We start from the raw sequence: 19179 nt of genomic DNA, 5'->3' as shown, positions 1-19179 counted from the left end.
TTTATAAATTGGATTAATCAATATAAAAATTATCGATAGAATTATTGTTCTCATCGTCTTAGCACCAAATATGTTGAGAATAACTGGCCATAATGACATCGTGACTATTGAAGGTATTTTTCAGCTGTGGAGAGCTACTTGCTCAATGAATCATCTTTCTTTACCTTAAAACTTTTACTTGATATTGATTCTACCAAGCTTCTAGGTGAAAGGATGTAGTGGCAATTATCCCAAGACTTTACATTCAATTCCAAGATCCATAATATGTTTCAGGTATCGAAGTCTAGGATATAGATAGTAACAACATTATTGGAGTAGATGAGCAATGATACATATGTTTTGAGGATTTAAAACCAATAATAATACTGAAGAAGAAATCATACTTGAACCACTCTCAACGAGCTTGTTTTCAGCTATAAAGAATTAAAGAGACCATTGTAGCCGGCAAATCTCCCCTTCTTCTTTATCAACAGCGCATAGACATTATATTTACTCGAACCTCATATTCTCCACTTCTTCCCGTATTGAATCGAACAGCTCAGTCGAGAGATAACGCTCCCCAAAGCTTGGGAATATGACCTGCAAGTGGCATTTCATTGAACAAGGCAAGCTTCACTGCGAATGTGATGGATTACTAGGATAATGAACTAGACTCCAAGACTTGAGACCATTGTTTAGAAGCAACTTATATTTCTAGCTTCACACAAGAGCAGCGAGAATATCTAGACCGCCATCACATTTGCGGGCCAGTCTTAATACCACTTGTTAGGATCAAGTGTTTACCACTACGCTAAAAGTTATAGTTAGTAGCGAAGACGCAACTTTATTTCCTAATAGACCGCCATCACATTTTCGAGAGGCAGGGTGCTGGACTTAGCCCATTACGGGCCTCCGCCCAACATATGAAACGAGTCACACTTACAACAAGAAGTTTTCCCGCATTCTCTGGTCTTCTTGCAATTTTGATTGCAGCAACAGCTGCTGCCCCTGATGAAATGCCCACCTGAGTGAAAATGGAGAATTGAACTTTCAGGCTATGACAATGTACATCAAACAATGAAGAATGAACTAAAGGGAAATTACATAATAGAGATGGCATCACCATAATACACATACAAATAAACCTTCTTTCAGACACAGAAGCTTTGTCATTTCAAAGGCTTCCTCATTGGTCACCTAAAATTAATGCCCGACAAGATGAAGCCGTTAGCAAAATTGGGCGCGATAGATATTCAAAATAAGGAGGGGAGGATCTTACTGTAACAACTTCCTCAAGTATGCTCACATCCAAAACCGGATGAATACTATCAGTACCAATACCTTGGATTTTATGTTTTCCTGGATGAAGATAAGTAGATATGTTAAACAGGACTGTTTATATAGGCTTACAAGCCAGTAATAAATATAGGTTTGATTTTAGGACAACGTATCGTGGCATGACATCAAGATATGACATTCAAGTCAGTACTCCATTTGACTATGAAAAGCAGAAACTTTACCAAAACCAAAATTTTGAATGACATCAAAGATTACTCCAAACCTGGCTTTCCTCCATTTAGAAATGCACTATCAGCTGGCTCTACACCGTATACCTGCTTCAGAAGAAAGCGAATACAAAGCAATTAAAAACTATGATGAATGAGCAAGTCCAAAGTGGTATTTATGATAAAAACAAATTTAAATCCACCTTTATTTCTGGATTCTTTTCTTTGAGAAATTTTCCTGCACCTGTGATTGTTCCTCCTGTTCCAATCCCAGCAATTAAAGCATCAACATTCCCTTCAGTGCACTTCCATATCTCTGGTCCAGTTGTTTCATAGTGAGTCTACACATGGAAATTAAAGCTGATAAGAAGAATGCCTCTACCATCAATGAATCAATCCCTGAATTTGAAAATAGGAATACCTCGGGATTAGCAGGATTATCAGCCTGGCGTAAAAAATAACAGTTTGGGGTCTTATCCATTATCTGTTGGACCCTTTCAAGAAGACCATCTACACCCTTGGCTCCGTCAGTGATATGTAGTTCAGCTCCAAAAGCTTTAATAATAATTCTTCTTTCAAGACTATATGTATGTGGCATCACAACTATAAGTTTATACCCCCAAGCTGCTGCAATAGATGCAAGACCAATGCCAGTATTGCCGCTGGTTACCTCTATAAGGACGCTCTTCAGCAACCATATTTACAAATTTGAAGAAAATAGTTTGTTAGAAATGAATAAACATGGATGATAGATAGGCATATGATGTGAATAGGCATAGAAGATAGAAAGGCATAGGATATGAATAGGCTGTAGAGCTTCCCTACTTATATATATATATATATATATATATAGAATCGCACTCAGGTGCGAATGCTTCGCCCAGGCGCGAAATAGGAATGAATTCTGTTCGTCCACGTGTCCAGATCTAATGGATGAGAAAAACTGATTTTTTTAAAAAATGCGGTGGCATTTTCGTAAATAATTGAACATCGAAGTGCAAGTAAAATGTATTACAAGTGCATGTAAAATGTATTATAGGTGCAAGTAAAAATTTACACTGAGCATCAATACTTAGTTGCACCTATAGTTCTAATTAGTTGCACCTATAGTTCTAAGTAGTTGCACACATAGTTATAAGTAGTTGCACCTAAGTGTATGAATGTTTGCGAGTGGTTTTCAGGAGTATCACTACCCGCTGAACTCAGATCAATGAATATTAACAAGGCAAAATTACATGCACTTATAGGTGAAAGTAGGTGCACCTATAGTTATAAGTAGTTGCACCTATAGTTATAAATAGTTGCACATATAGTTATAAGCACACCGAGGTGCATGAATGTTTGCGGAAAGTGAATGCTAACAAGGCAAAATTACATGCACTTATAGGTGAAAGTAGGTGCACCTATAGTTATAAGTAGTTGCACCTATAGTTATAAATAGTTGCACATATAGTTAGAAGCACACCCAGGTGCATGAATGTTTGCGGAAAGTGAATGCTAACAAGGCAAAATTACATGCACTTATTGGTGAAAGTAGGTGCACTTGTAAGTGATTTTACTTGCACTTCGATGTTCAATTATTTACGAAAATGCCACCGCGTTTTTTTTTAAGTTATTAGATCTGGACACGTGTCGCGCGCTGATTCGTTTGCATTTCCCTCCTGAGCACTTATTCGCACCTGAGTGCATCCTTTTATTTATATATATATATATATATATATATATCAGTGTTGTGGTAGTGAAGAATACACAAAGAATAAGAGAAACATGTTCCAAGAAATTATTTCTTTCTAGGCTTTGCTCAGTTCGGAACAGGAAGACGACACCGGAGCTCGGACCACACCGTCATCAAAGCCTCCACGCACCGTCATAGTGCCGCTGCTCCAACGCCACGCGCCAGCGCGTGTGGCATTTTCCGGCAACGTCTCCGGCGGGAAATTACACCAGTCAACTCGTCCCAGTGAGTAGGTTCTGCCCATGTATGTTTTGTGGAGTTTTGGGTTGTTGATATTCTACACTACTTAGGGTTCACGTTTATTTCCTATGGTTGAACTTGAATATGTCGGCCATGGCAGAAGGAAGTAATAGGAATATTACTGTTGTATCTACTCCATCTAAATTAATTGATGTAGTATTGGTTGCTGATGGGTCTAATTTTGATGAATGGAAATTCTTAGTTAAAATTAATTTAGATGGAATGGGTAAAGGTAGGGATGACCACGGTTCGGTTCGAACCGTAATCGTTACTGTGCTAACGGGAACCGAACCGGAACCGTCCGTACGGTTCCGATTCCGGTTCCTAACCGGAACCAATAAGGTTCTAGTTAAGGTTTTCAAAATATTGGAACCAGAACCGTCAGTTCCATTTCCAAACCAAAAAAAAAAAGTTGAAATTTGAAAATTCAAAAGTCTAAACCAACAGGCTACTGGCATAGGCCAGTGGCCTGCTGGCTGCCAATAATTAGATAAAGATTTCCCTCCAGATAATAAGGAATGGGAAGTAGATGATAAAGCTTTGTTATCACGGGTAATTAATTATATTGATAGGAAGGTAATCTTATTAATGAAACATTGTACCACGGTTAAAGCAGTGTGGGGGTTAGTATCTGAATGGTTTAGTAGGTCAAGTAATTTGAGGAAATTGTATCAATTGTCTCAAGATGTCTATAGTCCTAATCAAAAAGGTTGAGATCTTTGAGATTACTATTATGATTTCAAAAGTTCAAGTGAAGCTTTGTGTACTACAATGCCTATTACAACTAATGTGAAGACAATGAAAGCACAACGTGATCAATGAATTGCCTTTAGCTATAGCTAGATTTCCGAGCTTGACAAAGTATATGAGATTCTTAGGTCACAATTGATGGGAAATAAGGAATTAGGGTCATTGGACCAAGTGTTCTCCTAGATACAAAAAGCAGTAGTAAGCATTGACAATAATGCACCTCCCGAGAAAAGTGTTTTTATATCACAAGGAGGCAATGGTGAAGGAAGTGCATTTGTGTCGCAAAGAAGTTATACTAGCGAAGGGTATAATAGTTGAGGTGGAGGTGGTCACCATCGAGGACGTGGTGGAAGAGGTCGTGGAGGACTAAGGGTATGTTTCAATTGTGGAGAACTTGGTAATCATAAGTCAATGTCCTAAACCACCCAGGCAGCAAAGGTTTGCTAACACAACCTCTGGGTCTGAAGGACATATGGTGGTTATGATAAATGAGGAGTTAGCAGCGTTCAATCAACTAAAGGTGTCTTCTTTTATGCAATCTCCATCCCAATTTCCATCTAATCAACCGCCTTCTTTTGCAACCTTTATACAAACAGGTAATCCTGTTGCATGTGTGTCTTCTTCGTCTACACAGTGAGTCATTGACTCCGAAGTTAGTGACCATATGATAGGTAATTCTAATGTTTTCTCCACATATTCTCCATTTAACCCTGGGGTTGTGGTTACTCTAACGGATGGGTTATCTGTTCCAGTTTTGGGTAGAGGTAGTGTTATTGCAACCTCATCATTACCCCTGTCATCTATATTATATCTTCCAAAGTTTCCCGTTAATTTGCTTTCTATTAGCCAAATCACACGAACTTGAATTGTTCTGTCTCCTTTTTCCCGAGTTATTGTTTATTTCGTGATCTTTTGACGAAGAAGATTATTGGTAGGGATGGCAATGGGTCGGGTGTGGGTCGGGGAATGCTACATCCATCATCCGACCCACCTTATATTTTCTCCACCTACCCCCACCTCCAACCCGCATCGGGTTGACTTTTTCAGAACCCATCCCCACCCCCACCGGGTGCGGGTGCCCACTACGGATACCCACTACTTATCATCTTATTATGTTTTTCAAAAAATAATATAAATTATTTACACATAATATAAAAAATAAAATCCATTAGTGATACTAAAACATAAATAATGAAAATATTTAAATATAATAACTAAATTGTTAATTTTTAAAAATAAACTTAGTAGTTTTGATATAAAAAATAGTAAAAAGATACAAGAAGTTATATAAACTTTTATAAATAACTACATACTAGTACTTATTTTACTATTTTATATATATATATATATATATATATATATATATATATATATATATATATATATATATATATATATATATATATATACACACACACACACACACACACACATGGTGGGTCGGATGGGGTTCTAGGCGGGTCTTGTACATAGAACCCGAATTCAACTCGACCCACCACGGATTTGCTTTTTTAAGACCCACCCCGACCCACCACCCACCATCACCCAAAAGAACCCGATCCATGCGGGGTGGATTCGGGTGGATATCCACGGGTCGGATTGAAATTGCCATCCCTAATTATTGGTAAGGGGAAGGAGTAAGAGGACTATATGTACTGGAACAGTCTATATAGGGATGTCAATGTGGCCCGAACCCGATGGGCTAGCCCGATCAAACTGAAACTGATAGGGCTATGGCCCGAAAGGGCTAGCTCGATAAAAAGCATTACCCCGATGAGCCTGAAACTGATAAGCCCGATGGCCCGATAGGGTTAGTCCGAAATTAAATGGGCTAGCCCGACAACCCGTACTATTGAAAACTATTCTTTATTATAGAAGTGATGTGAAACATAACATACATGAAATTTATAGGTGAGGGCATCTTTAGTATTTTTTTATTACATTTTAAAATAAAATTTTAATAAATATATTACAATATAAATTATTTTTATAATAATAAATAATGAAAAATTAAAAACTTACTGTACATATTATATTATAATGTAACTGTGTAAGTATATTAATTATTTTTAGTTAGAATTTAGAAATGTTGGCTTAGATTAATTGAATTATGTATAAGTTTATATTTATTATTGTATATGTCATAGTTTGAAATATAATTATAATTTATTTAACATTGACATAATTTATATGTAATATTTTTATTTTTACTTTATAATTATAATATTATTATGCTGTGAAGTTTATAAAATGTATAGTTTATAACTTTATTTAATTTATGTAATAAATAAAATTTAAGTCAGTTCATGCAAACACCTACGCAAACTCATTGGGAGGCAGCTGTTCGAATTGTAAAATATCTCAAGAATGCGCCCGTAAAGGTATTCTATATGGTGATCAAGGACATATGAGAGTTGAGGCATTTTCTGATGTTGATTGGGCAGGCTCGTTGAGCGACAAAAGGTCTACAACAGGGTATTGTGTGTTTGTAGGAGGTAATTTGGTTTCTTGGAAAAGCAAGAAATAAACAAAATGTTGTGGCTTGGTCCAGTGCAGAATCTGAGTATAGGGATGACTCATGTGACATTTGGGATAACTTGGGTGCATAATATTTTGAAGGAGGTTGGTGTGGAAGTGATGAAGCCCATACGTTTATGTGTGATAATCAAGCGGCTATACACACCTCAAATAATCCAGTGTTCCATGAGCATACCAAGCATATTGAGGTATGCAGATTGTCATTTTGTGCGTGAAAAGATTCAATAAGGATTAATTTCTATGCCTCATGTTCGGAGTGACGATCAACTAGCTGATTTATTCACTAAAGGACTCAACATGGACAATGTTGAATATATTTGTAACAAGCTGAGCATGATTAATATCGTCTAGGCTCCAACTTGAGGGGTAGTGTTAGAAATGAATAGAAATGGAAGATAGATAGACATAGGATGTGAATAGGCATGGAAGATAGAAAAACATAGGATGTGAATAGGCAGAGCTTCCCCACTTATATATATATATATATATATATATATATATATATATATATATATATATATATATATATATATATATATATAATTAGGTTCTGGTGTGGTTAGAGTGCTCAGGTGCGGTTGTGCGGTTTAATCTGGCCATTCGTCTTGCTTAAATCAACGTTCAGGATTACTAAAATTTAAAAAAAAAAACACGGTGGTAATTTTGTAATTTTTGCATTTAGGTCAAAATTAATGTGAGCGGTTCTGTGATTAATGTGTGTGAGTTTTGTATATAAGATGCGTGAGTCTTGTGCATAAGGTGCGTGAGTTTTGTGCTTAATGTGTGTGGGGTTGTGCTTAATGTGAGTAGTTGGTAAAACTTAAAGTGTGGGCTTTTGTTTTTAAGGTGCGTGAGATTTGTTCTTAATGTGAGTGGAGTTTGTGCTTAATTTGCGTAGGGTTTGTGGTTAATGTGTGTGAGGTTAGTGATTAATATCAGTAATTGTTGAGACTTAAAGTCTGTGAGTTAATACTTAAAGTGCGTGAGTTTTGTGCTTAATGTGTGTGAGATTGTGTTTAATGTGCGTGTCTTTTGTACTTAATGTGCGTGAGTTTGTGCTTAATGTCAGTAGTTGTTGAAACTTAAGGTCTGTGTGTTAATACTTAAATGCGTGGGTTTTGTGCTTAATGTGCGTGATTTTGTACTTAATGTGCGTGAGTTTGTGCTTAAGATCTAACACTTGAAGGTGCGTGGTTCCAGACACTCGTTTTTTTTTTTTTTTAATTTTCATTCGTTTGAGCCGTTAATCTAGATTTGATCAATGACTCAGATCTAACCGCACAACCGCACGAGAAGCTATACCCGCACATGAACCCTTTCCTATATATATATATATATATATATATATATATATATATATATATATATATATATATATATATATTAGAGTTGTGGCAGTGAAGAATACAGAGAATAAGAAAAACATTTTCCAAGAAATCCTTTCTTTCTAGTATCACAGTTCAAGTTTTTCAATCTGAGAATTTGAAGAGGACTATTATGCAACAAATTAAAAATTATATATTAAGTAGTGACTGCAGTTTCCCTTGTCATTCATTTAAAAATATGATAAAAATTTTGGTTTCTTGTTGAACACAATCTTAGCGATAAATCACCTACAAAGTACAAGTGAGTTTTCTCATTTAAAATCTCAGGCAAAAAAAACCAAGTTTACCTTGAAAATTTTTAGCCATGTTCCAACAGGAAGTTAATACTACACTTCACTAACCTTTCCACGGGTAATCAGACCCTTATCTTCAGCATCTTTAATCATACTGTATGCTATCCTGCATTATATTGCTGAGACTATTAACCAAATTTAAAAACGCTTCTTTAATAACAGCATCTCAAAGTTGATCGATAATCAATTCAACCTAAAAATTTATTTTAATTTTTAAGAACAAAGGAAAAATTAAAGAAAAAAAATGCATTTAAGGAATGAATAGAGGATTATATTTGCCTGTCTTTCACGCTAGAACAGGGCTCCATCATTTCCAATTTGGCAGCAATACGAGCAACACATCCTTCCACTACGTTGTTGAGGTATACCATTGGCGTGTTTCCTATTAGCTATAGAATCAAAGTTACGAAATATTAGAAGACCAATGCATAAGAAAAGTTTGAGCTGAATAATTATCAGAAGCTGCATACTTCAGTAATATCTTTGGCAATTTTATCCATTTCCTCCATAGCCCTAGCAGACTTACTGTAAATGACAAGGAATAACAATTATAATGCCATTACAATACTTATGCATAAAAAAGTATTAAAAAATGCATAAAAGACTAATATAATGTTGAATTCCTACAAGGAAAAGTAGGGGGTGGATAAGGAGAGAGTGGGGTATGTTTTGCGGGATCCATATTAGGTTGGATCAATATTTAACAAACCTAATATATATATATATATATATATATTCATTATAAGGAAGGGGGATACCCTACATATACACATTATTGCCTCAATTGAGGTTCGAACCTTACACCTCCCACTTAGGGGAGCAATCCGATACCAGTGGACTACAAGCCACTTGGTATATGTATATGTATGTATATGTATATGTATATATATATATATATATATATATATATATATATATATATATATATATATTTTTGTTGAGATTAACAAGAACAAGAAAAATAATAATGGCAGAAAGGTAAAGAAGACAAGATTTACGTGGTTCGGCAAAGTGCCTACATCCACGGGAGTGAAACAATACTTATATTCATAGTGGTGGTGATAGTGGTGACACACCCCCTTAGGGATACAACCAATATATTTATAGGCATCTAATCCCTATACAATAGGTCTACCCATTTCGCTCCTACTCCTAGTATGAGACAAACACTTATTCCTAATCCATATATGAGACAAACTCAACATATATATATATATATATATATATATATATATATATATATATATATATATATATATATATATATATATATATATATATATAGAGAGAGAGAGAGAGAGGAAGGTTCAAGTGCGGCAGTGCACTTAGGTGCGGTGGTGCGGTTAATTTTAGGCCATTAGATTAGATAAATTCAACAAATCACATTCATTAAGGCTTTTCCGATATTTCCGCGCGCGTTCTCACACTACGCGAACTGCAAGGTTAAAGTCGTCATTGGACACCAGAATAGATCAAATAATCATAGTGTTGTGTGTTTTATGTTCGTTATTGGTGCATTATTAACCTTACTGTGGTGTATTTGAGAATTCGTGTTGGTGCCTTCCGGAGCGGTCAGTGCGACCGCACTAATAGTTATACAAATATACACCATCCATGTTAGAAAATGCACACCAAAAAAACATGCACAAATTAGATACGCATCACCAGAACGCACCACTAGGTATGAATAAAAGCATCACACACTACTGGAAATTCTAAAATTTTCGACCACCTGAAAATGATCTTAAATTAAGTTGATACCAAAAAGTCCAAAAAGTGGTCGGAAATAGCAACAAAGGTTTTTCTGGATACCAAAAGTGGTCGGAACAAGACTTTCAACTTGATTTAAGATCACTTTCAGGTGGTCGGAAATTTCAGAATTTCCAGTAGTGACACAGTGTTCAGAAATACACCATTGGGGTGGTGAGTTATATGGTGTATTTTTTTGGTGTGTTGTGTGTTTTTTGGTGTATTTATGCATTTCATTGTGGTGCTTTTTCACACTATTGGTGTCTTTTGTTAACACTGTTGGTGTATACTGACAAGCGACCCATATAAATGACCACTACAATTACCATAACACACCCCCCACTTACCAGGACGCGCTTAAATCTTTAAATCTTCAGAAATTAGTCGCTGCCGTTAGATTAAGCAGAATGGACGATGCTGATGTGGGCGCACCGCCGCACCTAAAGCCACTGCCGCATATGAGCCTTATTCTATATATATATAGAGAGAATTGCATTCAATGACACGATCAATTAGGTGAAATGGTGAGATTAGATCCTGATCATCCATTTTCTTATTTTAACGGATAATAATAATAATAATAATAATAATAATAATAGTAATAATAGTAATAATAATAATAATAATATCTCTATCTCTATCTCTATCTCTATCTCTCTATCTCTATCTCTATCTCTTTCTCTATCTCTATCTCTATCTCTATCTCTATATATATTAAAGCAAAATAATTGTCCCAAAAAGTTTCCTCCAAATGTCAAAACATTAATTGTATTCATATTAATTTATAAATAGATACGTGTAATTCCAAAATAATTTTCCTACAAATGTGAAAATATTTATTGTATTCTTATTAATTTATAAATAGATTCATGTACTTGCCAAAAAATTTTCCCTCCAAATGTGAAAACATTTATTATATTCATATTAATTTATAAACGGATTCATGTAATATAATATGTTGACTAAAAGAAGAATATAATATTAGTTACTATATCTATATATATATATATATATATATATATATATATATATATATATATATATATATATATTATAGTAATTATTATAATAATAATAATTCACATACAAAAAGAATTTTTCACATCCAGAAACGCGGAATCATGCATCCTATTAGCCTTAACGAATTATTATTACTATAATTACTATTACTATAATAATAATAATAATAATAATAATAATAATAATAATACTATAATACTATTTAAATTAAAACATCCTTAATTAAATTATTTAAATTAAATCAGCTTATATATTTAATATTACAAATAATCATTCATAATTAAATTAGATCATCCATAATTTTCTCTCCAAATGTCAATAACATTAATTGTATTCATATTAATTTATAATAGTCTAGATTAAGTGTGTGCGAACGTGAATTAAATGTGTGCAAACGCGATTAAGTGTGTTTGCACACATTTAATTCGTCTTTGCAACACTTAATATAATCTAGACCATTACAAAATATTAGATGGATGCACATGATTTGTTCTCACGTTCTCACCTAAGCAAGTGTTCTCATTGGAACCCTACTATATATATAGAATTAGGTTCAAATGCGGTTGTGCGGTGAGAGGAGAGCCATTAATTTTAATTAAATCAACGTCCAGGATTTTCAAAATTAAAAAGAGACACGGTGACGGGTTTGACAATTTTTGCATTTATGTCAAATTTAAGATGCGTGGGTTGTATACTTAATGTGAGTAGTTGTTTAAACTTAAGGTGCGTGAGTTTTGTGCTTAAGGTGTGTGAGTTTTGTGCTTAATGTATGTAGTTGTTAAAACTTAAGGTACGTGAGTTTTCTTCTTAAGGTGTGTTGTTTTCTTTCTTAAGCTGCGTGATTTATATGCTTAAGGTGCGTCAATTGTGTGAAACTTAAAGTAAAGTATTTTAAAATCTTAGATACGTATTTTGTGTTTTTACGGTGCTTTGTTGTGCTTAAAGTTTGTGATTTGTATTCTTAAGGTGTTTTATTTGTATGCTTAAGGTACGTGATTTGTGTACTTAAGGTGAACCATTTTAATATTTAAGGTGCATCGTTTGCACAACCGCACAGAACCTTTCCCTATATATATATATATATATATATATATATATATATATATATATATATATATATATATATAGTATTGTACTAACTAACTAACTATAACTATATATATATAATTAGGTTCTGGTGCGATTGGTAGCTTCAGGTGCGGTTGTGCGGTGAAAGGAGAGCCATTGATTTCGTTTAGATCAACGTCGAGTATTACAGAATTTTTTAAAAAAAAAAAACGGTGGTAATTTGGTAATTTTTGTAACTAGGTCAAATTTAAGGTGCGTGAGTTTTCTGCTTAATGTGAGACAAAACTTTGAACTAATGGGTGGTTCAGACCCTCAAGAAGAACAAAACTTTTGAACTGATGGGTGGTTCAAACCCGCTAGAACAAAACTTTTTAATAAAACTTTCTTACAAATTAAACAAGCGTTTTTTTTTATGCTTAAGGTGCGTCAGCCGCACAACCGCACGGGAAGCTTTTACTGCACCTGAATCCTTCCATATATACATACATACATACATACATACATACATACATACATACATACATACATACATACATATATATATATATATATATATATATATATATATATATAGGGTCAGGTTCCTGTGAGGTCAGGTCTTCCCTTGCGGTCAGTGCGGCATACACCATTAGGTATGCATAAACGCACCACACAGTGTTCGTAAATACACCATTATGTGTGGTGTATTTTTTTTTTTTTTGTGTGGTGTATTTTTTGACATTTCATTCTGGTGTATTTTAGAACACTGTATGGTGCATTTATGCATACCTAGTGGTGTATGCCGCACTGACCGCACGGGAAGACCTGACCTCACAGGAACCAAAATCTATATGTATATATATATATATATATATATATATATATATATATATATATATACATAGAGAAAAATTTAATTTTGGTCCACTGACTATTGCACTTGTGTTAATTGCAACACTTGACTTTCAAAAATATTAATTTAGTATCTTGACTATCCAATTCTTATCAATTTTGGTCACGCCGGCTAAATTACCTGTCAAATGTGACCGGAAAAACTTGAACATTTTTAAAATTTTTATTCATGGGGGCAAAATAGTCATTTTACATTAAAAAAAAAAGGTTATTTGCTTCTTCTTCTTCCTCAACACCTCCGGCGCCACATACGCCGCACATAGTCTTGTTTGACATGAAATCTTATATGTATTATGCAACTTGGAGGAATAATTTATTGTAACATCTCCTTTCAACCCACTATTTGTTGTTGCTAAGTAATAACCAATGAAGTTCATCTTTTTGGATTATTTCTGTTTAGAATTTATTTTTTTTTTTACCAATTTGGTTGTTTACTTGTTTTCACACTTCATATTTTAAGCATACTTTTGCAAATTGGGGAAAGATTTTACTTTTTTTAAAAGCTATTCACTTTCTTTTTCGATTTAGCTTTTGCCTGAGGAGAATTTGGAGATAAATGCTGGTAATTCTGAGGAAATGGATGGGGTTTGTGTCCTTCTGCTACTACTTTGTTGAATGTTTCATCGTCGGATTCTTTCATGGATTTGGATTACATGAATGAATTGTTGTGTTGGGTGGAGAGAAGTGAGGGATCTGATTACATGTGGCCAGTTTTAGAGGCCAACAACAATGGCCAGGAAGAAAGGCAAAGATCATATCTCCCCGAGAATTTATCATCGGGTTTCCACTATCGAACTGCAATAAGTCCTTGGGGGCAATCTCGAAGATGTTTGGTTGAAGGTTCTGAGCTGAGTAGGGGTGGTGCTCGATTAGAGATAGATTGGTTAGGGCGGTTGAGTACATAAACGATTTTTTGAGAGACAAAGATGTTGTTTTGATTCAGATATGGGTGCCTGTAAGCAAATGCGATAGATGTGTACTAACCACAAGGGGTCAGCCTTTCCAGTTAAACAATTATTGCCCTCAACTCGCTCACTACCGGGATATCTCGGTTAATTTTCAGTTCCGGGCTGAGGAGGACTCAAACGAGAGCACTGGATTAATTTTCAGTTGCCGGAGCAGCAGAGGAATGATAGCCTTTTGCATACGCAGTGTGGAACTCCGGCGTATGTGGCGCCGGAGGTGTTGAGGAAGAAGAAGAAGCAAATAACCTTTTTTTTAATGTAAAATGACTGTTTTGTCCCCATGAATAAAAATTTTAAAAATGTTTAAGTTTTTCCGGTCACATTTGGCCGGTAATTTGGCTAGCGTGACCAAAATTGATAATAATTGGATAGTCAAGGTACTAAATTAATATTTTTGAAAGTCAAGTGTTGCAATTAACACAAGTGCAATAGTCAGTGGACTAAAATTGAAATTTTCTCTATGTATATATATAGGGTTAGGTTCAAGTGAGAACACTACCTTTCATGAGAACTGTGGACTAATCTTTTTCTTTGATTAAATGGGATCTATGGCTGGATTATTTTATGAGGTTAGAGAAATTAAGCATAATTAATGTGGTGATGTGTCAAATATGCATATAGGTGCACGTGCACTAGTTTAAAATACATGAATGCACAAATGTGCACTTTAAAATGCACATGGTATGTGATGTTTGTGATTGCATTAGAACTAAAAGTGCACAAGGCCTGAAAGAAGTGTGCACAGAAAAATAGAGAGCGACTTGGATTAGTAGAGGACGTAGAAGTGCACACAAGGATACCTAACATGCACACACAGAGATCTGTAAATGGCTATGCAAAAAGAATGCACATATGAGCGACAAAAAAAATGCACAAATACGCAACAAAAAGAATGCACACATGGGCGACAAAAGAGTGCACATGAGCGTTTTGTGGAACACAAAATGTGTTCTCTACAAATGCGCAATAACACACACAGATATGAAAATGGCTACGCATAAAGAAAACAATGATCAAGAATCCTGCCAAAATTACTCCTCCTACAATCATGCTTAAAATCCAAAAATAATAATAATATGATTCCAATTAAATTGGTAGAATTAGTTCAAACTATATTTGTACACTTTTTCATAGAATTGTTTTATGAGGTCAATGTCTAAATAGGTGGTAGACCTAGTTTTGTAATTCATTGAGCCTTACCTTGTAATTGTAAAAACCGCAAGTTGATCTTTAGTTAAAAAGTTATTTTTCTTGGCCCCGAAAATTAGGTGTTCTCCAACTGCGTTATCAAATTCGGCTGTGTACTTATTTTAGTGCTTCATTTATTTCTTCGTATTGTGTTACATATCTGCATCACATAACTTCAATTGGTATCAGAGCAGTATTGTTGCTCAATTTGCTAGCGATATCCTAGGGATACTCGAGGATTGTTTTACAGAATGGAAGAGTAGAGTTGTGCAAACCCGACCCTATCCGAATAACCCGACCGATCCGAACTTCGAAACAAGGCCACCCGCCCCGATCCGCATCCGAACTTCATTATCCGATCCGCGGCGTGAAACAACGCCGGATAAGGGATGTCGAGTAAGGTAGAATATTTTAAGGCTTGAATGTTAAATTATCAAGGTTGAAACTTGAAATTTCCATTTATTGGTGGAAGCCCTTAACTGAAATTCAGATAATGATGAACTGGATATAGTTCCTGAATCTAGATTTCTTTGTAATGTAAATATGTAAATTTGTAATTGTGAAATTGTGAAATCTTGATAATGATTACACAAACAAGTGTCTGAATCTTGATTTCTTTGTATGTTTATGTGATTGTTGCCTACTTGGATTTGTTGGACCCTTAACTGATGCCCATCATTTTAGATGGAGAGCATCAATGTACTTGATTCTGGACTTCAACCCTCAACTCAAGAGGGACATGGAAGACAAACCCAAGGCACTGAGAAACCTGCTCATCAGCCTCAGGTGACTCCTGTTGTTCCTGAAAAAAGGAAGAAGGTTGAGTCTAGATCAAAAGTATGGGATCACTTTGAAAAGATCCTAGATTCTGAGGGAAAAGTCATTAAAGGCAAGTGCCTTTACTATGCAAAGCTATTTGCATGTGAGTCTAAAAAACATGGCACATCATCCTGAGAAATCATATGTTGGGCTGCTTTCAAAATCCTCATTCAAAGGATACGAGGCAGTCTCTACTCACATTCAATACTGTTTTAACTTCTGGAATAGAGGCTCCTGTGGGGGTTTTGGGGACATGAGTCTTTAATCAAGAGACCATTAGGAAGACTTTGTGTGAGATGATAATCACAGATGAACTCCCTTTTAGGTTTGTTGAGGGCCCGGGCTTTAAGAGGTTTATTCTTGTAGTCCTAGGTTTTAAATCTCTTCTAGGTGGACAATTATTAGGGACATCAACCAAATTTTCCAAGATAAGAGACTAAATCTTAAGATGTTTAGGTTGTGCACCCAAAAAGTCTGTTTAAATGACAAGGAATAACAATTATAATGCCAATAAAATACTTATGCGTAAAAGAGTATTCAAAAATGCATAATTTCCAACCTTCCCTTCTCATATTAAAAGGAGCTACCAATGTTGATTTTGATAACTCAAATATTCTTTGCAGCAAAAACTAAATGTGATGCAACTCACATGAACATACTAGGCAATCTTTCAGACAAAATTTTATATTCTTAATTAAACAATGAATTTAATGATAAAATTAAAGTCAAAGTTGATCTAACACAAAATTAAGAGAAGTTAAAAAGAAAGTAAGAGTCTCCTGTGAGCCAATAGCAAACAGAACAAGAATCCTCAGAACAAATTAAATTACATGACAAATAAATACAGAGTAAACTAATATTGGAGCTGTCCTCTTCATATATGGTGGGATTTATGACGCACCCTGTGAGAAAGACAATATCCACTATCCAGTGCCCATTTAACTGTGAATTGATTTGGAAAAGAGAGAGTAAATAAAGAGAAGGTAATACCTTTGGGAATTGGGATGCTTTCTGCAGCAAGCAGCTGTGGTGTGAAATTTGCCTAAAATGATACTCCGTAGCTCACTTCTTGTATTTTCTGTCTGAAACTTCAAACATCAAACACACGTACGTGTAGATAGGGTCCGCAATTCGGTCGGTTGGAATAACCGAATTAGTTCGGTTTAATAATATACTGAACAAGTGAACCGTAATGAATTTTTGTATACCTTATAATTCGGTAAAAAATCGAACTGAATATAATAATAATAATAATAATAATAATAATAATAATAATAATAATAATAATGACGACGACAACAACAACAACAATAATAATAATAATAATAATAATAATAATAAAAAAGAAGTAAATTCATGTTCCCTTTTGTAGCAATTTATATCATGCACCAGGGCGTGCATTGCACATTGTGCGCCCTGATATAAAACGACGTCGTTTCACATAATTGTATAAACAAATATACATAATTGTATAAACAAACACACATAACTGTATAAAAAATACACATAATTATATAAACAAATACAAATAATCACGTCAACTCACTACCGCGCCTCCCAAAACGACGTCGTTTTGGGAGGCGCGGGGCGCACAGTGCAATGTGCGCCGTGGTACAGGGTATAACGATTGCCCTTTTGTCTAATCCGTCGTTCAACTCATATTCTCACTGATATCTCTATTACATTTTTTATTTGATTTCTTTGTGACTTGTTTTCTACTTTGCACTTTTGTTGTTTGCTGCAATTGTTCTTTGCCTCACAATTGTCTCTAACTTGAGTTATTCTTACAATATTTAATATTTTCCTTAGTTTCATGTTTTTATAAAATTAATGTACTTCAACATCATTCTAATTTGGGAATAAGGGTCAAATAGGCCACCGAACTGCACACCAAAGTGCAATTAGGTCATCGAACTCAAAAAGAATGCAATTGGGTCCCTGAACAATACAAAATAAAAAATGACATGTTGGCTCACAGAAATTCAAGAATCCGCAACCCTTGTCAACGGCTATTGGAACGTCGTCTAGTTGATGCTCTGTCTTGTGTGTCTCCACCTCGTGCTTCGTCACGAGCTTGCACCCTTCCTTGTTCCTGCTCACCGCCCTAAACGTCACCGTCTCCTTTGTATGGCTTTTGGCACTGCCATTTCAAGTACGAGGTGGGAGAGGAGAAAATTGTATGTAGATGTCCTGAAAAAGAAAAAACAAAAAACAAAAACACAAAACGCAATCTTTGAACAAAAAAGTAGAGAAGTACACAAACATACATATAGAAAGATATGCTCACCACACCATTCTTGAAACCTAGAACAATGGGTTTGAAGAAGTGTGGCTTTTGGGAGGAATACATTACATAGTGCAAAAAACTTGGAAGAAAGTTTTGTCTAAGGTAAAAGTGAGGTGATGAGATCCAGATCTGGTTTGATATAACTCATGATATGAGATCCAGATTTGGGCGCAAAAATCGAAGTGACTTTTTCGCAACCCTTTTTCAAAGAAGATCGTGGAAAGTTAATTTTTATTTTGATAGTTAGGGTGGGGGGGGGGGACGCCACCCCGTGGGCCTATAGGCGAGGTGGGATGGGCTTGGCTATTAGCGGCCCGCACATGCACGCCCAACCCCTATTGACAGCTCTATCCATAAGTTCCTACTTGTACTTAGGATGCAATGCCATAGGTTTTCGTCAACACACCAAGCAGGCCAAGCTACCCAAATATCAACACGACCTCGTGACGCCTATTGAGAAAGGAGCATGGCCGTGTCGACGGTACTAATGCCCTTGCGAAAAATGACACGGTTGTGACACACCTAGGACATGGCCGTGTCGACAATGACCCCCTACCCCCGGTGGATTTGGCTTCCGAACATCCTCTAGATGTTCCTTCTAGGCCTAAATGATGTCGACCAACACCCCTAGCTCAATGTACACATCCTATGGTCATTCACCACATGACTCGTGACTCCACAGGTAACAAAACTTTGATTGATGTATAGATAACTCTAAGCTCACCTGCCATTTTCAAGTCGTGAAGAGCCCTGAATGGCAAACAATA

The 19179-nt window shown here is 35.4% G+C and overlaps 1 protein-coding gene across 1 annotated transcript; it reads right to left on the bottom strand.

Annotated features, from left to right (window-relative positions):
* Window positions 1-159: 159 nt before the first annotated feature.
* LOC109165665 (cysteine synthase-like) lies at window positions 160-18599 on the bottom strand. The gene is made up of 14 exons (XM_019314528.1): window positions 18413-18599; window positions 18102-18315; window positions 17116-17299; window positions 16685-16754; window positions 8896-8950; window positions 8705-8814; window positions 8474-8531; window positions 1906-2169; window positions 1688-1825; window positions 1541-1592; window positions 1259-1338; window positions 1117-1176; window positions 923-1003; window positions 160-579 (listed from the first exon to the last, which is right to left on the bottom strand). Exons 5-14 carry the CDS (start codon window positions 8932-8934, stop codon window positions 490-492), a joined length of 972 nt encoding a protein of 323 aa, XP_019170073.1. The 5' UTR covers window positions 8935-8950; window positions 16685-16754; window positions 17116-17299; window positions 18102-18315; window positions 18413-18599; the 3' UTR covers window positions 160-489.
* Between the last annotated feature and the right edge of the window lie 580 nt (window positions 18600-19179).

Source organism: Ipomoea nil, unplaced genomic scaffold, assembly GCF_001879475.1.
Source record: "Ipomoea nil cultivar Tokyo-kokei standard unplaced genomic scaffold, Asagao_1.1 scaffold3069, whole genome shotgun sequence".
Classification (NCBI taxonomy): Eukaryota; Viridiplantae; Streptophyta; class Magnoliopsida; order Solanales; family Convolvulaceae; genus Ipomoea; species Ipomoea nil.
The sequence above is the reverse complement of the archived record's forward strand: the minus strand, read 5'-3'. Positions and strand labels throughout refer to the sequence as shown.